This window comes from Hyperolius riggenbachi, chromosome 11, assembly GCF_040937935.1.
Source record: "Hyperolius riggenbachi isolate aHypRig1 chromosome 11, aHypRig1.pri, whole genome shotgun sequence".
Taxonomy (NCBI): Eukaryota; Metazoa; Chordata; class Amphibia; order Anura; family Hyperoliidae; genus Hyperolius; species Hyperolius riggenbachi.
The window spans coordinates 5,172,393-5,195,935 of NC_090656.1; the positions used below are offsets into that span (position 1 = coordinate 5,172,393).

Sequence of the window (23,543 nt, forward strand, 5' to 3'; positions counted from 1 at the left end):
ATGAGTACCTTTAGGATTTCACAGGTCATTTTGCGGAATTTGATTTCCAGACTACTCCTCACGGTTTAGGGCCCCTAAAATGCCAGGGCAGTATAGGAACCCCACAAATGACCCCATTTTAGAAAGAAGACACCCCAAGGTATTCAGTTAGGAGTATGGGGAGTTTATAGAAGATTTTATTTTTTTGTCACAAGTTAGCGGAAATTGATTTTAATTGTTTTTTTCCACAAAGTGTCATGTTCCGCTAACTTGTGACAAAAAATAAAATCTCCTATGAACTCACCATACTCCTAACGGAATACCTTGGGGTGTCTTCTTTCTAAAATGGGGTCATTTGTGGGGTTCCTATACTGCCCTGGCATTTTAGGGGCCCTAAACCGTGAGGAGTAGTCTGAAAATCAAATTCCGCAAAATGACCTGTGAAATCCTAAAGGTACTCATTGGACTTTGGGCCCTTTAGCGCAGTTAGGGTGCAAAAAAGTGCCACACATGTGGTATTTCCGTACTCGGGAGAAGTAGTATAATGTGTTTTGTGGTGTATTTTTACACATACCCATGCTGGGTGGGAGAAATAACTCTGTAAATGACAATCTTTTGATTTTTTTACACACGATTGTCCATTTACAGAGTTATTTCTCCCACCCAGCATGGGTATGTGTAAAAATACACCCCAAAACACATTATACTACTTCTCCCGAGTACGGCAATACCACATGTGTGGCACTTTTTTGCACCCTAACTGCGCTAAAGGGCCCAAAGTCCAATGAGTACCTTTAGGATTTCACAGGTCATTTTGCGGAATTTGATTTCCAGACTACTCCTCACGGTTTAGGGCCCCTAAAATGCCAGGGCAGTATAGGAACCCCACAAATGACCCCATTTTAGAAAGAAGACACCCCAAGGTATTCAGTTAGGAGTATGGGGAGTTCATAGAAGATTTTATTTTTTTGTCACAAGTTAGCGGAAATTGATTTTAATTGTTTTTTTTCCACAAAGTGTCATGTTCCGCTAACTTGTGACAAAAAATAAAATCTTCTATGAACTCACCATACTCCTAACGGAATACCTTGGGGTGTCTTCTTTCTAAAATGGGGTCATTTGTGGGGTTCCTATACTGCCCTGGCATTTTAGGGGCCCTAAACCGTGAGGAGTAGTCTTGAAACCAAATGTCGCAAAATGACCTGTGAAATCCTAAAGGTACTCATTGGACTTTGGGCCCTTTAGCGCAGTTAGGGTGCAAAAAAGTGCCACACATGTGGTATCGCCGTACTCGGGAGAAGTAGTATAATGTGTTTTGTGGTGTATTTTTACACATACCCATGCTGGGTGGGAGAAATAACTCTGTAAATGGACAATTGTGTGTAAAAAAATGAAAAAATTGTCATTTACAGAGATATTTTTCCCACCCAGCATGGGTATGTGTAAAAATACACCCCAAAACACATTATAGTACTTCTACTGAGTATGGCAATACCACATGTGTGGCACTTTTTTGCAGCCTAACTGCGCTAAGGGGTCCAAAGTCCAATGAGCACCTTTATTCTTTACAGGGGTGCTTACAATTTAGCACCCTCAAAATGTCAGGACAGTAAACACACCTCACAAATGACCCCATTTTGAAAAGTAGACACTTCAAGGTATTCAGAGAGGGGCATGGTGAGTCCGTGGCAGATTTCATTTTTTTTTGTCGCAAGTTAGAAGAAATGGAAACTTTTTTTTTTTTTTTTTTTGTCACAAAATGTCATTTTCCGCTTACTTGTGACAAAAAATAAAATCTTCTATGAACTCACCATGCCTCTCAGTGAATACTTTGGGATGTCTTCTTTCCAAAATGGGGTCATTTGGGGGGTATTTATACTATCCTGGAATTCTAGCCCCTCATAAAACATGACAGGGGGTCAGAAAAGTCAGAGATGCTGGAAAATGGGAAAATTCACTTTTGGCACCATAGTTTGTAAACGCTATAACTTTTACCCAAACCAATAAATATAGACTGAATGGGTTTTTTTTATCCAAAACATGTTTGTCCACATTTTTCGTGCTGCATGTATACAGAAATTTTACTTTATTTGAAAAATGTCAGCACAGAAAGTTAAAAAAATCATTTTTTTGCCAAAATTCATGTCTTTTTTGATGAATATAATAAAAAGTAAAAATCGCAGGAGCAATCAAATAGCACCAAAAGAAAGCTTTATTAGTGACAAGAAAAGGAGCCAAAATTCATTCAGGTGGTAGGTTGTATGAGCGAGCAATAAACCGTGAAAGCTGCAGTGGTCTGAATGGAGAAAAAGGCTCTGGTCCTTAAGGGGCGAAAAGACTGTGGTCCTCAAGTGGTTAAATATACTTTTCATAGGTTGCTACATAATCAAATACACCTTCTCCCCCCCCTCAAAAAAATCTTAATTTATGGAAGACAATTAAACTACTATTATTTATTTACTGCATGCTTACCGCTGAAATACCTCATGTTTTACCTCACTTTATGCATTTACCTCATGCTCGGAAATGGAGAAAAATCTTTCAGAATTGCTAAGAAAAGAGGAGAATACCTCATGAGGTATTTTACCTACAAAAAAATATTTACCTCACATAGCTACCAGAATTGAGGCCGTGTTGGAAGCCGAGATGAATTCTGTGAACATGGACGGGACATTGCATTAGCATCATGGGACACAGGCTACAGATAGCAGCATTGTTAGAGAAGGGGCTCCAGGAAACTCCATTTCCTACAACCTCCACTCTGCCGTTCCGGCCCTCCTGTCACCTTTGCTCATTTGCCATGCTGCCTCTGCAAATATGACCTTAACCCCCGCAATAAGTCAACAAAATGTAAATAAGGTGAAGGGGGTCAAAGGACATGGCAAACAGGAGGATAAAGGCAGATGTGCCTGAGAGGTTAGGCACAATGACTGCATGTATAATGTGTCTGATGATAGAAGATTTTCGGTTTCTCACTTAACCTGGCCACTAACTGTCCAATTTCTAGCGAAAAATCGTTAGAGCGATCAGAAATTCTGATCGGATTGGTTGTAAATAATCTCCATTGGTGGACACAATCGATTATGAATGAGTGAAAAAAATGTCGCCCGAATGAATTTTCGTCTAACGAAAATTTGGATTTTCTTGGTGGTCGTGATAGATAGGAAGCAATGATTGGTTAGTTGATGGTGTAGTGAACGATTTTTCGTCCGATCAGAATTTCTGATCGCTCGAACGATTTTTCGCTAGATATTGGACCGTAAGTGGCCAGCTTTAGTAACCAATCAGCTTTCCTCTTTCCTGTGAAGGGGACAGCGCACCGATGTAACAATAGACCCCACGACCCCTGCAATCACTGGGGGGATGTGGGGGTTCGCTTCTCCTCCACCCTGTACTTGCATCCATGGACTACATCCAGGGGCGTAACTAAAAATCACTGGGCCCCCCTAAAAAAACTTTGGATGGGGCCCCCTCCCACCAACCAAACCAATGTTAATCAGTTGGCTAGTGCACATTTGAATGTGTTTTCCCCATGCAGATAAAAACAGACAGAGCAGTGAAGCACTGCAGGCATTGTCTCTATCAATTACATCAGCTTCTGTGATAAAATGTGCATGTTTCATACACACAGACACACATGGTGTACAGAAAACACATACAGAAAACCGACAGACGAGTGTGCTCCCAGCCTCAGCTTATTACACTAACTCTGTCCATCTCTGATGGAGCTCGGCAGACTTCTCCAGCTTCACTACAGTACACAGCACTTGGGGAGGTGGTGGAGAGGCTGGGGGTAGGACACTGTACACACGACCCTGCTGAGCAATGAATAGGGAATCTTTGTGTGCAAAAGTTTGTATGATTGCTTATCAGTGGCTAAACAGATGCAGTCATTAAATCAAGGACTTAGAATACCTCTTGTTTTATTTGCTTCTAGAATAAAAAGTAATAACAAGAGACTGATGTGGTTGCCAGATGTAATATTAGCAATGAGAAACATGAAGGTAAAAAACACTTAATGCCTTTATTATATACTCTGAAGTAAACACAATGTATACAATAGCAATTAGGAAGGCACATTTAGAATCTGAAAAAAATAATCCTACAAATAGCAAAAATAATATTAAAACCACTCAACAACCCCCACCCCACCACCATCCTGCAGAGTCTAAACCCCCCCCCCCTCCCCACCACCATCCTGCACATTCTCCCCCCCCCCCCCCCCCTCCCCTCTCCACCACCGTCCTGCACAGTCTACTCCCGTCTCCACCACCGTCCTGCACATTCTCTCCCCCCCCCTCTCCACCACCGTCCTGCACAGTCTCCTCCCCTCTCCACCACCGTCCTGCACATTCTCCCCCCCCCCCCCCCTCCCCACCACCGTCCTGCACAGTCTACTCCCGTCTCCACCACCGTCCTGCACATTCTCTCCCCCCCCTCTCCACCACCGTCCTGCACAGTCTCCTCCCCTCTCCACCACCGTCCTGCACATTCTCCCCCCCCCCCCCCCTCCCCACCACCGTCCTGCACAGTCTCCCCACCCATCCTGTGTAGGTGATTGTTGACATGACTTTCACACTTTTTTTTTTTTACACGATTGTTACATTTGTTTATTTTTCGTGTGTTTAACAGAGCACTAGAAAATAACACCTATCTATAAATATCCACATAGGAAATAATACTACCAATGAGGGTTTTTTTGGTGGTCCGCTTGGCAATGTTTAGATGAAGCCCCTTTTCTCGGTGTACAGCGCCGGCCAGGTAGCCCCTGTGTTGGGGCCGCTATAGTAGCACTGCGATAGTCCGTGGCCCACACACAGGGGCGTGACTATAGACCCTGCAAGGGATGCAGCCGCAGGGGGGCCCAGAAGCCTCAGGGGGCCCCGTCCTGAGAGACTGACGACTGAGGGCAAGGAGAGATAAAAACTTTCGGCTCTCTGCACAATTGTTCTAATGACTGCATCTGCTCAGCCACTGGTAACAAATCATACAAAGATTTGTAGACAGTCCCTATTCAGTGTGCAAGAGAAGGGGGCCCCATCCAAAGATTTGCAGGGGGGCCCAGTGATTTTTAGTTACGCCCCTGCCCACGCACATTTAATTTGGGGTTCAGGTGATTGCAGGACCCCAAATTACTTCTCCTTCCCTGTTGCTACGACTCGGAGGGGGAGTAGTATTTAGCGCCATCCGGTATTTCAGTGGCAGCAGGGGGAGCCATCATTCGCCTCACCCTGCGCCCAACTCACCAGTGGTGTACTGACACGTACGTATGTTTAGAGCATAAAAGAGAGTGCTGATTTACTGTTGTTAATAAGTCTCAAAGGATACTTGAACTGAAATAAATTCAACTTAAAGAGAACCAGAGCTAAAGTAAAGAAAAGATTCTATACGTACATGGGGCTTCCTCCAGCCCCATACGCGCTGATCGATCCCACGCCGCCATCCACTGCTGCCCGCATCTACGAGAACCGGCTCCCCGCTCTGCCATCAGTCGGAGCCAGTCTAAGCGTAGCAGAAGTGCGCTGTTTGCATATCTCTGCAGCAGCCGCTGGAGAGATACGTAGAGGGCGCACTTCTCCAGCGTAGCTGGCTCCGATGACGTCAGTGACGGGAGCCGGTTCTCGTAGATGCGGGCAGCAGTGGATGGCGGCGTGGGATCGATCAGCGCGTATGGGGCTGGAGGAAGCCCCATGTACATATAGAATCTTTTCTTTACTTTAGCTCTGGTTTCCTTTAAAGAGACTCTGTAACGACAAAAAGATCCCCTGGGGGTACTCACCTCGGGTGGGGGAAGCCTCAGGATCCTAATGAGGCTTCCCACGCCGTCCTCTGTCCCACGGAGGTCTCGCTGCAGCCCTCCGAACAGCCGGCGACTGTGCCGACTGTTCAATTCAATATTTACCTTTGCAGGCTCCAGCGGGGGCGCTGTGGCTGCTTTCGCTCCGAAGGAGGCGGAAATACCCGATCTCAGTCGGGTCCGCTCTACTGCGCAGGCGCCGGAGACTTGCGCCTGCGCAGTAGAGCGGACCCGACTGAGATCGGGTATTTCCGCCTCCTTCGGAGCGAAAGCAGCCAGAGCGCCTGCGCAGGAGCCTGCAAAGGTAAATATTACGTCACCGCTGTACGGAGGGCTACAGCGAGACCCCCGAGGGACGGCAGACGGCGTGGGAAGCCTCATTAGGATCCTGAGGCTTCCCCCATCCGAGGTGAGTACCCCCCAGGGGACGTTTTAACGTTACAGATTCTCTTTAAAGGGAGTCTGAAGCGAATTCCCCCAAAAAACAGATACTCACCTAAGGAGAGGGAAGACTCTGGGTCCTATATATAGAGCCTTCCTGTTCCTCTCCTGGCCCCGGCCTTCCAGCCTTGGCTCCGACCAATGTGTCGGAGACAGGCACAGCCCACCCATGACGCCAGGTGAGGCAACTTTCTCAGGCGGCTAAAGTCTGGGGGCGGCGCCAGGCAATAAACGGAAGTGAGGAGACACTGCCTGGCCCAGCGCTGCCTGCCTGTCCACCTGTCCGCCCATTGCCGCAGCCTATCATAAGGACCCCAGTGCCAGTATAGACAGCCACCATGGCTTTGTTGTGACAGGTCCCCCCCCCCCCCTAGTGCCAGCATAGCCAGTGAGCCTGTCTCCCCCCTCCCTCCCTGGCCGCTCGTTTACTTTCGGCTCGGCAGCTGCCTCCTCCTCCACGTGGTGTTGCAGTGATGAGAATGAATGGCAATGTGAAACACCGGGGACACAAGCAGACCAGAACGGCAAAGCGAGCAGGCTCACACCATGCTGTGCAAACAGCCGACCACGCGGGAGAGACCCGACCTGCCCGCTCTGCCCAGTACCGCAACAGCACGTGGAAGAGGAGGCAGCCGCCGACTCGAAAGTAAACGTGCGGCGGCCAGGAAGGGAGGGAGCAGAGACAGGCTCACTGGCTATTCTGGCACTGGGGGTGGTGGGGGGGTTGGGGGAGAACCTGTTACAATATTTTTATGTGGAGAAGATCAGTCATATGGGAGAAATATGTCATGTGAGTGGATCTGTCACAAGGAAGGAATGTGTCACATATGTAAGTAAAATAACTGCAAATACCCTCTATTTTATTAAGACATTTATATTTAATATGACATATCCAGGCTCGCTGGATGTCTATACTGGAGGAACCTGCCTGGCTATCTTTACTGCGGTCACCTATGCCTGACTATCTATACTGGGGATACCTATGCCAGGATAACTATATTGGGGATACCTATGCCAGGCTACCTACCTACTTATACTGACTGTTTTTTTGGTAGGGGGAGGCGCATCCTCACAAGTTTGCCTCAGGCATCAAAAAGTCTAGACCGGCCGTGGTCGGAGACTGCTCTCTGCCGCTGCGGGGGGAGACTTTGGAAGTCTTCGGGAGCCTGAGTGCTCCTGAAGATGGGCCGCTCCATACTGCGCATGTGTGTGCGAGAGTGCGTGTTTATGCGTGCGCAGTACGGAGCGGCCCATCTCCTCCGAGCCCCACCGGAGTGACAGAGAGCAGTCTCCGACCCAATGCTCAGAGCCAGGGCTGGAACGCCGGGGCCAGGAGAGGAATGGGAAGGCTCTATATGTAGGCCCCAGAGCCTTCTCTCTCTTTAGGGGAGTATTTTTATGGGGATTTCACTTTAGACTCACTTTAAAGCGGATCTCCACAGTAAATGAAAAATCCTGTGGAGATCCACTTGAAGTAATTGGAGGTGTTCCTATAAGTTATTGCAAGCACTACTGCCCTTGGTGGGTTAGGGTGTGTCACCCCATTCTGGCTATTTTAATCACCTACAAAACACACAATTGGTTCTGTGCTACAACTAAAGCAAAGTCCGATCCTCCGAAACGATTGTTGTTATCAATCTTTTAAATACTTTGGCGCTATCCACTTTAGTACAGTAACCAACTACCTACATCTCAAAAGCTAAAAACCAGCTTACCAGAATCTTGAAAATCCAAGTCATAAGATCTTACAGGATACTTGACGTGAGAGGCAATACCAGTTGCCTGGCAGACCTGCTGATCTCTTTGGCTGCAGTAGTGTCTGAATCACACACCTGACATCTGATCTGCATGCTTGTTCAGAGTCTATGGCTAAAAGTATTAAAGGAAGATGATACACAGAACAGCCAGAGAATCTGCATTGTTTAAAAGGAAATAAATATGGCAGCCTCCATATACCTCTCACTTAAGGCATCCTTTAATAATGCTTGTACAACTCCACTTCCTAATGAATATAATCCTCCAGTTTACTCTCTAGAAATTGGCCCCCAGGTATTCCTGCACTCAGGAAGTGGCTTGATAAAGTGCAACAGTACAGGAATGAGGAACTACCTCTAAGTGTATCTTGTTATGAAAACTATTTTATCATAAAAAGATCCATATACGGTAAAAAAAAAAACCCTCACATCCAGTTCCTTGTGAAAGGAAAAATCGGCAATATCAAACACTGTCCCTGCTAAGTCACTGTCCACTCTGCCCTACCGGTTTTGCTTGATATTTTAATTACTTGACTGCAGGACAGTTGAATCCTTCAGTCTGAAGCGGGCCTGAACGAGCACATACGCACTGAGCATTCCCAAATCCATGAATTGCACATACCAAGTAAATGTCAATTTTCACTGTGCATGCGCAACGTCATGAACAGAACCACACGTGCTCTGCCTCTCAGTAAGGAATCGCTTGTGTACAAAGGAAAGAAGGCATGTATGAGTGTTTCCGGTTACTGGCCATGTGTGTTTCATGATCTTGCACATGTGCAGTGAAAATGTACTTATTCATGGCCATGGGTGTTTTCGGTGCAGTGTTCGATGAAAAAGAGCTGTAATGGGATGGGGGAATTGTAGTTGCTTGCATTAACTGATATGCAAGCTCCTAACTAAGGCCTTGTTCACATTACAAATCGCCAGGGCTATCACAGGCGCTGGCGATTTGGTGAGCGCTTTTCAAAGCACTTTTCCCTGCTCTTTTTGCTTAGAAATGCAATTTTCTCTGCGCTTTTGCTCAGCAATTAATTTTTTCACTTCCTAACGTCAGTCAGGAAGTGAACTCTTTGACCTGGAAATGAATAAATACAACGTATTTTTTCATAAAAGCGCACAGGAAAAATCGCTATACAAAGCGCTTTTTCATGCACCTTGCGATTTCCCTATACTTTGTATTGAAGAGCAAATGCTCAGGAAATGGTGTAGGAGCCGTGTTTGCGATTGGAAAGAAAGCTCATCGCTCATTTGAGAACATGGCATGGCAGTCCCAGGACCGCCTAACGCCAATTGGTGTCCTGGGGCTCTGATTTGCATGAGATCGCGCGCAGGTGGACGATCAGACCCCACCAACAGAGAGCTCTGTTGGTGGGGAGAAAAAAAAGGAGGGGGATCACTTGTGTGCTGTGTTGTGCGGCCCTGCAGCTTGGCCTTAATGGCCAATTTAACACTGCGGTCCTCAAGTGGTTAAAATAGACAGTGCTAAAAAAAAAACAAAAAAAAAAAAACATGAAATCGCTCTTGGGGCTTGATTCACTAAACCGTGATAACTAAACAGAGATATCACACCTTATCAAAGATATCACACCTTATCAAGGTTAACACGCCTATCAGAGTAGCATAGCGAGCACTACGAACTTATGCCTGATAATTAGCAATGGTCCTGCCCTGAGCCCCTACGGGTTTGTAGCGCTCGCTATGCTACTCTGATAAGGCGTGTGATATCTTTGCTAAAGTGTGATATTTGAGTTATCACAGTTTAGTCAATTAAGCCCTTAGTGTGAACAAGCCCTTATAGAAACAAATTTTGATATGTTTCCGTTGACATTGCAAGAGCAAAGTGCCCAGACCTGTTAATAACTGGGCACTTTTTATTTATTTTACTTTCTTGGACTAACTGCATTCTTTATCTTTTCTTTACCAAATGTGACGTCTCATGTAGGTTCTCCATCTGAAGGATCCAGTTTCTATGGCTCATGTATATTTTATAGAGTTGAGGGACTGCAGATGCTTAGGATTCCAGTGAGATAATGTGGGGCCAACCATGAAAGGTCCAGTTTACATCTACGCAGTTCAACAACACTGAAACGTATCAGAGCAACTCTTGAGGCACATGCAAGAACGCAATAATTTTCTCACACGCTATCACTGTTAAGTCCTGTAGGATTTACAGTATACACATAAGACTCGGACTTTAGTGGTTGTCCCCAAGCAGGATATCATTAATAACATTCAGTGTTCTATTGCTGAAGACCATGCTGAGATGCTCCAGCCCACGTAGCTCAATGGCATGGACCTTCTCCTTCTGTTGGGTCTTCCAGCGTTTGCAGAGCTCCAGGCTCCTCGTCTGCACAGTGTCATCACCATCAGAATACTTGATATCTAGCGGAGGCTCGAGAGGAAAGCCGTCCCCAAATACAAAGGTCTCTGCCGTAGGATGACCTGATCCATAGATGCAATATGTTTCCACACCAGGTGGTGGCAGTCCACGCAGGAGATCTTTTGTGTCATCCCACATGTACCAACCCTCCTCAAACTCAATATCCTGGAAGAGCCTCCGGTAGTCCCCGTACGTGTAATTATAAGTAGGAGTGGAAATGAAGACGTGGTCTTCTGGCCAGGTCAGGTTTGTTGGCAGCATCCAGGGGTTGGTGGTTGTCATCCGCTGTTCTTCTCGAATTTTGATGTTTGAGACCATTGGAATTCCATGGTTATCTCCTATGGAAGCAAAAGAAGAGTGTTATTCTGGATCTGCACTGGCAGAACATCAGGGGCTCATTGGCCAGGTGACATACTGTATAACAAGAATGGCCACCATGAGCCACCATAGTCACCATTGTGTCTTCCTCCATCCGTAACAAGTGTTGCCACAACAACACCAATTCTGGATGGGGGGGCTGTATTGGAGAGAGGAAGAATAAGAAGGAACGTCTCTTTACAGCCCTGGACCCCCTGGAGCTATAGGGCGTGCACCCCCAACAGTTATGCTTCTGCTCGGGTCATACATATGTTTTGAGCATAGTAGACAAGACACAGAACATTTATATCAGGCTTTTCTCCTGGCGGACTCAAAGTGCTTCTGGGTTTCACAAACATTCCACAGTGTAGATGTCGCCTCCTGTGATAAATTTAACCACTTCCCCACCACGGGCTATTTCCCCCTAAAAACCAGAACAATTTTCACATTTCAAGTTTCTTCCATTCATTTGCCATTAAATGTATCACTACTTATCTCACCAAAATGACATACACACATTGTTTTGTTTTTTTTTCGCTACAGATTCGATTTTCTTTGGGTGGTACTTTTTGCTAAGAATTATTTTATATGCATTTTAAAGTGAATAAGAAGAAAAAAATGAAAAAGTCATTTTTTCTTAGTTTTAGCCAATGTAGTTATAGTTAGTAAAATAAAATGTGCTACCGTAGATAAAACCCACACATTGTATTTGCCCATTTGTCCCTGTTATTACAACATTTAAATTGTGTCCCTAGTACAATGTATAGCGACAATATTTTATTTGGAAATAAAGTTGTATTTTTTCCCATTTTGTGTTTCCGTATACTATATCAATAATTAAAAGCCCTTATTTGCAAAAATAATAGTAATATACCCCCATGATATACATATTTAAAAGAAAACCTAAGGTTTATGTTTATTTATTTATTTATTTTTTATTGCTGTCACTTTGTTTTTTTGTTGTTTTTTTAAGTGTTTTATGGTGGTAATTATGGGGAAGGGGAAATAATGGGTTAACCTCCTTGGCGGTAATCCTGAGCTAGGGTCGGGGTGGAATACTGCAGCTAAGAGCGGTAATCCCGACCTCTGCTCGGGGTAGCTGCCGGAGGCTGTGTGCAGAGGTTAGCGCGCAGTGGGCGATTTTACATACCTCCTGGGGGATCCCGACGTCGGCCGCCATTCATCTTCCTCTCCTCCGGGGGTCTGCTTCCTGCTGTGAGATCGCCGGCTGTCATCATGACAACAGCTGGCAATTTCACTTTAGAGTTGCAGTGCCACCTGGAGGATGGAGGCATAACTGCAGCGCTGGAACCAGGGAGGTGAGTGATTGCAGAACTGCAGCAGATCTCCCGGGCTGCATGATTTTTTTCCAGGTTTTAGGGTCTGAAAGGGTGCAAAAAAATGTATAGCTTTTAGATCCTAAAATCCGAAAAGAATCATACTGCCAAGGGGGTTAATAAGTAACTGGTAATTTTGTATTATTATTTCTTTTGATGAAATATGGTATCTTTTTACATTTTGGTCATCAGAGGTCCCCACGTTTTATTCCTGTGTACTGAACAGTAGACAGGAAGTATCGTGTATGTGATTGTGGTTTATTTTTAAAGTCAAAATTTATTGAATTTTGTCATAAAGAATCCAACAACATTAAGCTGTGTTCAATGCAAAACAACCGTCGAGCACAGCATACAACTTAGAACAAAACGAAAAGACTACGGAAAATAATGAAGTATGCGATTGTGTTTACTTTCATTTTGTGAATGACCACCAAGTGATACGGCTGTCCCCAGTACGTCGTTGCCGCAGATCGCAGCGCTGTACAGTGTAAATAGGCAGCGGTTTCGCCGTCTAACAGTCTCCAAGCGGCGATTGCTGCTGGGAGACTGATGACGAAGCCGAGCTCCGTCATTCAAACGAAGATGCGTGCGCGATCTCCTGCAAAGCCCCGCCCCAAGACTTCACGCCAAGTGGCTTTGAGCGGTCCTGGAGCTGTCGCCGCGTTCATGCTAATTGGCGTGGAGCGGTCGGCAAAAGGATAAAGGAAACATTCAAGCTCTTAAAAAAATGAGATCTACTTACTCGGGGCTTCCTCCAGCCCCTGGAAGCCACTATGTCCCTCGCCGCAGCTCATGTGTCCCCGGATCCCCCCACCCCTTGCCAGGTCGGCATCTACTGCACAAGCCCCGCTGGTGACTGCGCTCACGTGGTCTGGAGCGTTCTGCTCAGGCGCAGAAGTACTGCACCTGCGTGGAACACTCCAGATGATGTCAGGGTAACCGAGAGCGGCTCTCGTGTCGGCACAGTAGATACCGAACTGGCGAGGTCAGCATCTGAAACGGAGGGGATCCCGGGACAACGGAGCTGCGGCGAGGAACATAGCGGATGCCAGGGGCTGAAGGAAACCTCGGGTAAGAAGATCTAATATTTTTTAGGCGCTCAGAGGTTTAGGCTGCGTTCACATATGACATAGCATGAAAAAGGAGCGTTTTATGCAGGTGCGTGTGCGATTTTGTAATGCATTTTTAGTGCTGTTTTTGTTTTTACGCATATGCGTTTTTCATGCTTTTTGCATGCGTTTTAATGCGTTTGCTGGTCGCATATGTAAAATGCTTGTTTACTTTTCACATTTATGCAAATTCCTAGGAAGACAACAGGAAGCGGAAACAAATCAGAAATCTTTATTTAAAAAAAAATGAATAAAAAAAGCATGTAAAACGCATTAAAACGCTATGCATATGCGTCACCATAGACTTTCATTATGTGCGTTTTGGCAGCCAGCCTGCATAATATGCAACAAAACCAGTGTTGGTGAAACGCATACTGTAAATCGCAGTGCTCCGCACCTTTTTCTGCATCCCATTGACTAACATTGCTGCATAAAACACAGCGTTTTACACACTGCTAGCGTTTCTGCCATGTGTTCACCGGGCCTCAAAGTATGTATCATTAGCATATGCAGCTGGAAGGAATTGTGCAAAGCAGGGGTAGGGAAGCTATGGCTCGGGAGACAGATGTGACTCTTTTGATGGTTACATCTGGCTCACAGACAAATCAGTAGGGGGTTGATTCACTAATATACACAGCTCAAGCAGCACAGCTTAGTGTGGCAGCACAAGTAACATTTGCAAAGTAGGCACGGTACTGCTGTAGCATGCACTACCAACTTACTCGTGCTTCCCCCAAAACTAACGGCTGCATCAATTGTCCCACCCTGGAGCCTGTCAGGTCCAGTGACTTTCTAGGACGAGATCCCTGCACTTTGATTGGCCCAATAGGCTGCCTGTCTCTTGACAAGCAGGCTTTTGGGCCAAAGTGCTGGGATCTCGTCCTACAAAGTGAATCAACCACCAAGTCAGCTAGATAATTGTACAAGCTGTTAGTCAGTATTTCTCCTGTCTGGCTCTCGGGGGAAATTGCTGATGTTGCTAAAACCCTAAGAGAAGCTGAGGACGTGTGTACACATCACCATGGCAACATGGCCCTCTGCTGCGCATGCGTACTGTGCTAGTTTGAAACATGGCTCTCACGGAATTACATTTTAAAATATGTGGCGTTCATGGCTCTCTCAACCAAAAAGGTTGCTGACCCCCAGTGTAAAGCAAGGAGATAAAATATGGCCCAACGCAGCATGAGCAGCTGTGACTCTCTAAGCCAATCACATTGTCTGTATGATACTGACCAGGAATGGTGGCACCTACCTGACAGGAGGACCAGCAGCGGCTTCACGGATCCTCCCCACGGCGCAGCAAGTGATATGAAACCTTTAATGTATTTATCTTTCCATTGCGGGGGCTGGAGGTTCAGGAAGTACAGAATATACAGGTTGCCAAGGCTGTGCCCAATGAGGAAGATGGGCTGCTGGTAATCCTCGTGCATCTCTTCTATGAGGTTCTTTAGCTTCTCAAAATATTCTTGCTGACCATCTGAAATGAATGCATCATGAGTTATAAGAGTTGTAAATGCTGTAGGCGGGAATACTGGGGAATGTGTAATAGAACAAATGGAATAGGAGTTACTGGAGTCAGGGGATATTGAGGTTATTGGAGGGAGGGGTCATTGGAGGGAGGGGTTATTGAGGTTATTGGAGGCAGGGAATATTGAGGTTATTAGAGGGAGGGGTTATTGAGGTGATTGGAGGGAGGGGTTATTGAGCTTATTGGAGGCAGGGAATATTGAGGTTATTGTAGGGAGGGTTATTGAGGTAATTGGAGGGAGGGGTTATTGAGGTTATTGGAGGGAGGGGTTATTGAGGTTATTGGAGGGAGGGGTTATTGAGGTAATTGGAGGGAGGGGTTATTGAGGTTATTGGAGGGAGGGAATATTGAGGTTATTGGAGGGAGGGGTTATTGGAGGATGGGGTTATTAAGGTTATTGGAGTGAGGGGTTATTGAGGTTATTGTAGGGAGGGGTTATTGAGGTAATTGGAGGGAGGGGTTATTGAGGTTATTGGAGGCAGGGAATATTGAGGTTATTGGAGGGAGGGGTTATTGAGGTTATTGGAGGGAGGGGTTATTGAGGTTATTGGAGGGAGGGCATATTGAGGTTATTGGAGGGAGGGCTTATTGAGGTTATTGGAGGCAGGCAATATTGAGGTTATTGGAGGGAGGGGTTATTGAGGTTATTGGAGGGAGGGGTTATTGAGGTTTTTGGGGGCAGGGAATATTACTAGATACACAGGATACTGGGTGCAGGGATTACTGGATATACCAGATACTGAATACTGGAGGCACGGATTTACATGGTCACTATGCTGGGTTAGCGCTGTTGTATTGACCTTTGATGGGAATATTCACCATATGGTGATCTGATACTTACTAGGAGCGAGCCTCCAATCATAGGGTGCTGCCCGGACTGTCTCGTCCCTCACGTAACCATTGTTCACCAAGTTTTGTACAAGCGTGTGAAAGTAGCCTGTTAACAGGGAAGAGTTGTTATTATTTCAAAACAAAAAAGGACATTATTGATTTACTTAATTTCATAAGTAATCGCTATACAGAGAACATTGAAAAGTTCTCATCACTAATTGTCCCCGGAAACAACCAAACTACCTAATCATGCCCTCATCATCTCCTGCCGTGACTACTGCAACACCCTTCTATCAGGCCTCCCTCCAAACTGTATTGCCCTGCTCGGTCCATCATGAATGGGCAGCCAGACACATTTATTGTTCCTATTGCTCTGCCTGTACGACTCCCCTCTGTAAATCCCTCCACTAGCTTCTTATTTGCTTCAGAATCAGCTTGAAGATCCTGTGTCTGGCCTACAAATCTGTCCACAGGACCTGCTTGGCCTCCATTTCTGAACTTGTCTACAGATACACGCCCATCAGCCCTTTCTGATCCTCCAATGACCTTTGTCTGACCAATCCACGCTTTACTCACTCTCATGAGTCACCCCAGGACTTATCTAGAGCTGCCCCCACTCTCTGAAACTCCCTTTTCAGTCCCCATCAGGCTGGCGCCAACCTTCAACACCTTCAGGCAAGCCTTGAAAATGCACCTCTTTAAAGCAAACCTGAACCTGAATATTAAAAGCCAAAATAACCATACACAAGTCATACTTACCTCCTGTGTAGTCTACTCCTCAATCTCGTTCTCCTCTCCTGCGTCCCATTTGTCCGCTGTGATCGATGGAATTCTCCGTCTTCCATTTTCAAAATGGCCATTACCCCCTAACAGCTTCCTGGTCAGCACACTGTTAAACTGTAATATCGACCACTTGAGCCATAGGGAAACATGGTCATTACCTTGCTCATCAGTTGTTTTTCCAGTTATACCTGACAGCAACTGATATATATGTGAGAGCAACTCATATATTTCAGTTCTGACAAAATCTTGTCTGAACTGGAAGGAACCATTATAAGAAGAAATGGTGAGCTTCTGAGAGGATGTGACGGGGAGGTAAGTAGGTAATATTTATTTGCAGGTACATTATGTGTTTATTTTAAATAGTTTAACCCTGTCCAGATTCCCTTTAAGATGGCTTAAACCCCCTCCCCACATATTTATGCCCTTAAGGTGGCCATACACTGGTCGATTTGCCATCAGATTCAACCAACAGATAGATCCCTCTCTGATCTGATCAGAGAGGGATCATATTGCCACCTTTACTGCAAACAGATTGTGAATCGATTTCAGCCTGAAACCGATCTGTGGAGCTGCCGCTGCTGCCACCTCCCCCCCCCCTCATACATTACCTGTTCCGCCGGCGCGACTCCCCTGGTCCCCGCTGTCTTCTTCTCCGCTCCGGGCTCCGGACCGTTCCTGCAGCTACTGAACTTCCTGTCCAGGGAAAGTTTAAACAGTAGAGGGCGCTCTACTGTTTAAACTTCCTGCCGGGACAGGAAGTTCTGTGTAGCTGCAGCGATCCGGAACCCAGCGCGGAAAGAAGACAGCGGGGACCAGGGGAGTCGCGCCGGCGAAACAGGTAATGTATACCCGCTGTATTGCGGCGGTCGTTGGGCATTCGAATGCCGCTATCGACGCACTCCCGACCCGCCGGCGATCGAGAAAAATCTTCCGCACGGACGGATCGATGGGAACGATCGATTTTGGACGGAAATCGATCGTTCTGTCAGCGGTGTGCACGGCGATTTCACAGCCGATTCGATCACTGTGATTGAATCGGCTGTATATCGGCGGGAAAATCGTTGTGTATGGGCCCCTTAATTCTCTTGTGTATCCTACTTGATCATGCACCCTTATTATATTGCACAATTCCCTTGGGATGACCTGAATTACTTGGTTTCTAAGACTATCACTCCATTGCACGGTCTTGTACCTTGTAGCTTTGTATGACCTTGGCGGTCTGTCACGCCTATTGATCATTGTTTGTGGCCATACACTTATAGATTTGCGGCAGATTCGACCGTCAGATAGATTTCTGTCAGATGCCTGTCAAGTTGGAATCTGACTGGAATCTATCTGATGTGTGCCACTCACTAGGAACAGATTTCCCATAGATTTCAGAACAAAATCTATTGGAAATCGATCTAAATGCATTATTGGACCATTAGATGCAATGCAAGTCTATGGGCCATCGATCTGCAGCCAGCAGCAGATCACCCTAGACTTTCCACCCTGTCAGATAGATCGAAATCGATCAAAATCGGCCGCAAAAGAATCGAATGGGTAATTTGATAGAATCGATTTCTGATCGATCGATTGATGGCTAAAATCGACCAGTGTATGGGCCCCTTAACCAGCATGATACTAATGTTCAGATTATATGTTGCCGCTTTATAAATGAATAACAACAATTAAAGCGGACCCAAACCAAACATTTTTTAAATTCAAAATATATAGTTGCACCATTCTGACACATATAAAGATAAATAAACACTCCATCAAGCCTATGAGCATTTCAGTGCATGCTTTTCACCCTTCTCTTTTCATAACTAGGGTTATATAGGTGGCAGCCATTAGCAATTCCTCCTTTGCTGGACACCACCTACTCCACCAGTCTGCTGGATTCTGTCCCGGCAATATGAAAGGAAGGGAGGGGTTTCTCCAATAAATGTAAAATATTTTATATTTGTCATCATGCAGCTGAAAAAAGGCTGCTATTTATTATTATAATTAGAAAATAGATTTTATTCCTGAAATCTTGTATTTTTAGTTTGGGTCCACTCTAACAGGGTCTCACCAGCTAATTTGCTTTGATCCAAATATTCCACAGCAAAAGTCCTCCCAAATCCTGGAACTCGGATGTCGACTCCCGGAGCGTTGGTCGCTGTTCTGGTTGTCTTGTTGTACATAACTCTGTAAAAGACAAATGAGGGATTCTGGATGACGCGGGGGAGCTGTTTGTAGCAGATTTGGCCACAAAGGTAAATAATTGTCTTTTGATGTGGATGAAGAATGCTCTGACTATAAGGGAATATCTAGAGAATAAAAATAAAGCCCTGTACACCTGCTCAATCAATGTCACCTAATGGGGATCGAGAGCTGGTCCCTCGGACGCCATTGCAGGGCCGAGGCTGTGCGGACGCGTCACTGGCTTGCAAGCGAGTGACATTTGGTTCTATGCGGGGGCAGAGTCGCGTGGGAGTGACATCATGTAGTGGGCGGGGTATGTGGTTTCGGCCGAAGTGATCTGCCGGGATGCATTGCTGCCTGAGCAGTTGAGAGTGTTGAGGTCTGCTGTACATAAATGTGCCAGGATAGAAAGGAACAGTGTGGTTTGAATTCTAAAACAGCATATTTTTCTGATGAAATCTTTATTATATGCGTGATTAGGGGTGTGACGGGGGTGTGACGGGGGAATGGTTAGAGGTGTGACATGGGCATAGCTTAAAGGACACCCCAGGTGAAAATAAACTAATGAAATAAACAATTGTACCTATCCTCCTTCTCCTAAAAATGACTTTTTAAGATATTCAACATTTGTATTTTATATTTAAATCTACTTTTTACTTTTTTACTGTTATATTGTTTTTGCTCAATGACACATTCATTAAAGTATACCAGAGCTAAAATCTATGTACTGTTGAACCTTTTTATCTCTTTCCTGCCCTCAGAAGCCATTTTCTGCTAGGAAAGTGTTTTATAGTTGTAATTTCTTATCAGTGAGGGTCACACTGTAGTCTGACCCAGTCCTGGCTCAGACAGGAACTGCCACTTACGTACCTAAGGTTTAACTCTTTCAGGCAGAGAAAGAAAAAAAGGAACACAGCCTAGTTATTTGTGTGCTAGGCACTGTACATACCCATGTCTATCTCATCATGTCACATGTCACTTCTTGTATCCTTTAAGTGTCACACTTTCTTTATCTCAAAAAGTTGGGAGGTATGCGTTCCCAGCAGTCCAACTGGTCTGCGGACAGCTAAGCTGTTGAGTGTTTCTGTGAATAGGAAGGCAGGACACAGCCTGGTATTGTGACAGTACCTGATATTATCTATCCAGCAGTCTATCCCCAGTGGCAGGAACATGTTCAGGTTCAGCCATAATGGGAAATAATCCTCCGATTTGCGGTAGCACATCCAGTTCACCGTTTCTTCTTTATCCACTTTGGCTTCCAGCTGATTTCCAAAGTAGCCGGGCACTAAGAGGACAGATGCAGAGAGGACCATGACTATCTACAATCACTGCAGAGGGAGTGGCAATGGCTGTTATGCATCATTTCTAAACATAAACCATTAATATGAATTATCACCAAAGTGTAACGATGGTCACTATCCATACAATTTGCTGAACAATCATTTAGAAATTATAATTTTGAATGGCAGATCGAAAATGATCATTTGGGACGATTAATGGACAAAAATCTCCTAACCAATCCGATCACGAAAATTGTGATAAGATGTGTCAGGAACCGGCCCGCGGCACACCTGCGTATACGGTTCCTGACTGCGGGTTTGACCAGATCAAGCGGGGAGCAGCCTTATTCAAGCTACAAACAAGGCTGGGACCCTTCAAACACTTTCCACTGCCACCACTAGCCGTTGCTAGACACGTCCACTCTGCTGTCGAGTGCTCAACACGCAATCCGCGTTTTCGTACTCAGGTCAGCTTTGCGCTTTAGGCCGAATACGAGAACGCCACGCACACACACACAGTTGCAATCTTACACTGTAGTGAAGCAAAACCACTATCAGTCGTTCCGAACGATACTGTTAGCCACTCCGAGTCTTCCCACTCTGCTGTCGAGCGCAGAAGTGCCCCATACACACAATGCAATTACAATCTTATACGGTAGTGTTGCTCAGTCATACAATCAGTCATGGACTTATACACAGTTACACTTCAGTCTCTTCTAGGCTATGAGTGTTAGTTTAGTACAGCAGAAGTCAAACTTATTAAATAACGATTTAAAGTGAACCTAAAGCCGATAAAAAAAAATGAGATTAACTCACCTGGGGCCTCCCTCAGCCCCCTGCAGCCGATCGGTGCCCTCGCAGCTCCGCTCCGATGTCCCAGGACCCGCCGGCGAGCACTTCCGGTTTCGCCGTCACTCGCCGTCACCGGCCGACAGGCATGGGAACGCGAGTGATTGTTCGCGTTCCCAGCCTGTATATCGTCCCCTATGCTGCTATTGCGGCCTCCTGGCCGCAATAGCAGCATAGGGGGCGATATACAGGCTGGGAACGCGAACAATCACTCGCGTTCCCATGCCTGTCGGCCGGTGACGGCGAAACCGGAAGTGCTCACCGGCGGGTCCTGGGACATCGGAGCGGAGCTGCGAGGGCACCGATCGGCTGCAGGGGGCTGAGGGAGGCCCCAGGTGAGTTAATCTCATTTTTTTTTATCGGCTTTAGGTTCACTTTAATATTCCAGGGAAAAAAAAGTGCAACAATGCAGAAAATAATATATACAAAAGATTTACAAAAACAAAGTAACAGTTACAAAATAAAAGTTACAAGGATACACACAAAACAAGTTGCAAAAATAAAAGGGAAATAAATGTAGAGTGAACTTTTACCAGCACAAATGTCCAACCGTGGAGGGACATGGATTTACCGATTCGATCGGGATAAGCTCTGGCGATGTGCTACCCTCAAGACAGGGGCAAACGCAGGATTTTTAAGGGGGGGGGTTCCTGAAAGGTCCAGAAGCACGTATGTCCCGAGTGCTTCCGAATACAGGTGGCTCCATACTGCCCATGCACAAAAGTGCGCTGGCGTATTACGGAGCTGCCTATCGTTGGAAGTACTCAAGGACACGAGTGTTTCTGAGGGCTTCTGGTAGCAGCAAATGTGAACGGGGTACAGCGCTGGAACAACTCCCCAAGAGAGGAACAGGAGATAGACTTAGTTTGGACAATTCAGTGGAATATGCTACATAGTTTCACATAGCGCAAGCGATACCCATATGATGCAGGGATATATGCATCTGCGGAAGATGTCGGCGCTACATAAATACTAAATAATAATATTTTGCCTCACCAGGATTGCACTTTTATTTAGCTTTCCTGTAAGACAAGAACACACAGTCAGCACTAGGGGAAGAGGGAAACAAAGGTGAATGAAGGAGGCTGGTGCACACCAAGAGTGCTTCTGAGCGTTTTTCAAATCAACAGTGATTTGAAAAGCGCTTGGCTAATGTTACCCTATGTGGGTGTTCCCACAGCAGCGTTGTGATTTTTTCAAAATCGCAGGTATACTGCATGTAGCATGTTTTTGAGCAATTCATTCAAAAATCGCTCTGAAAATCACTTCACAAAATCACACTCACAAATTGCTAGCGATTGCTATTGTCATTTTGGCGTTGCACTAGCCCAGAGAGAGGAGTGGAGAAATTGAGAATAGCCTGAGATGGAGCAGAGAACTTATCTGTATTGCAGTCCCACATCACACAGGCTACTTGCCTGTAATCTGACTCCTGTCCCTGTCAGTCTCTCACACAAGTCAGAAAGAAGCCCTCCTGGAGTCTAGGGACTGTCAAAAACTTTTCAGCTTGTTATCCACACCTTACCCACACATGCAGTCATTATAACAATGGGGAGAGACCAGACAGATGTTTGCCCACAGACCCTGAGTCCAGGCAAGCTCTGCATCATGCTGTGCATATTTACCAGCTTGCCTGCACTCTAATTTCATCATGTCTGACACTTCTGTGCTGTGGAGAGTCCAGGACTCCATAATCAACATTCTCTGAGGCCTGGAACCCACTGCAAACCGCAAACGCTAAACGCAACCGCTAGCGTTTTGCCTGAGCGGTTTGCAAGCTGATTCATGCGAGTTTTCGGTCGCGTTTTGCAACAGTGTATTTTTTTCCTCAGCGGTTGTGTAGCGTTTTGCGTTTCGCGTTTTTATCCTGATTGGTCCTGTGAATAATTTTTAATTTTGTTACAGTGTGCTGAACCGCAAAACGCTAGCAGAACCGCTCAGTTTAGGTTTTGCTGAGCGTTTCTGCTAGCGTTTCAATACTTTGCATTGAAGCGCTAACGCTCCCAAAATGCTGCATGTCCTGCGTTTGCGTTTCTGAGAAACGCAAACGCTCCTGTGGAAGTTGCCCCATCCATTAACATTAGCCCAGCGTTTTGGCAAACTGCTAGCGTATCGCAGTGCTGCCAAAACGCTGCCAAAAGCGCTCCTGTGGGTTCCAGCCCTCACTGCAGGCTGCATCTTCTTGTGAGGGTTGTGAGGGAAGCTCGGCTGCCTCTCTCATTCTATTAGCTGGAGGGAGGCACCAGAAGTAAGAAGGGAGGGAGAATGAGGCTGTTTATATTATGCGGGCTTCCCTGGCTGAATACACAGCTCAGTGCAGGGGGGAGGTTCCAGACACCCGGAATAGCCCCCTGAGTTCGCCAGTGCAAGAGAAGATAATTTTTAGGCATCTGGCCCTGCTTTTTATACTGGGATATATGCCTGGAGGCTGCAACTTCATTGGGAAGGGGAGGAACTAGTTTTCATTAACTTTTCAGACATAATTTAATTCCCAGAGATCTAACTTCCACATGTAAAAGTGTATTTTCGCACACACATCAAAGACTTTTTGAGTAAGGCTGTCATTTGTAAAATCCTGGCTCAGGCTGGTGCAGGGCCGGATTACTGACCAGGCAACAAAGGCAGTCACTTGGGGCCCCATTCAGAGTCAAAGGGGCCCCATCAGCACATAAACCAGCCTTCGCCATCCTTTCAGCGGTGGCTGGATGGTATAATGGTTAAAGGGACTCTAAGCAGTGCAGTAACTATGGAAAGATGCATATCATTTTAAAGCTCTCTTTCTCCTCTTTCCAATGATATATAAACCGCCGCCCTATGCCTTTTAGTTTTCGCTATTTTCGCGATCGAAGTCGCGGCCACAGCAATTTCGAAAATAGCGAAAACTAAAAGGCGTAGGGTAGCAGTTTATCTATCATTGGAAATAGGAGAAAGAGAGCTTCAATATGA

At 45.8% G+C, this 23,543-nt stretch overlaps 2 protein-coding genes across 3 annotated transcripts in view; one reads left to right on the forward strand and one right to left on the reverse strand.

Moving 5' to 3' along the window:
• LDHD (lactate dehydrogenase D) overlaps positions 1–23,543 on the forward strand; it is a 324,776-nt gene that overhangs the window by 188,871 nt on the left and 112,362 nt on the right. The window lies entirely within an intron of this gene.
• The window catches only part of LOC137538760 (phosphatidylcholine-sterol acyltransferase-like), a 71,430-nt gene continuing 54,578 nt past the window's right edge, over positions 6,692–23,543 (reverse strand). Inside the window, exons 2-6 of the mRNA XM_068261070.1 lie at positions 19,597–19,753; positions 18,356–18,471; positions 15,527–15,622; positions 14,410–14,634; positions 6,692–10,692 (exon numbers count right to left, since the gene is read on the reverse strand). Of these exons, the coding sequence (XP_068117171.1) occupies positions 10,169–10,692; positions 14,410–14,634; positions 15,527–15,622; positions 18,356–18,471; positions 19,597–19,753 (1,118 nt within the window). The 3' untranslated portion in view covers positions 6,692–10,168. The remainder of the gene's footprint in view (positions 10,693–14,409; positions 14,635–15,526; positions 15,623–18,355; positions 18,472–19,596; positions 19,754–23,543) is intronic.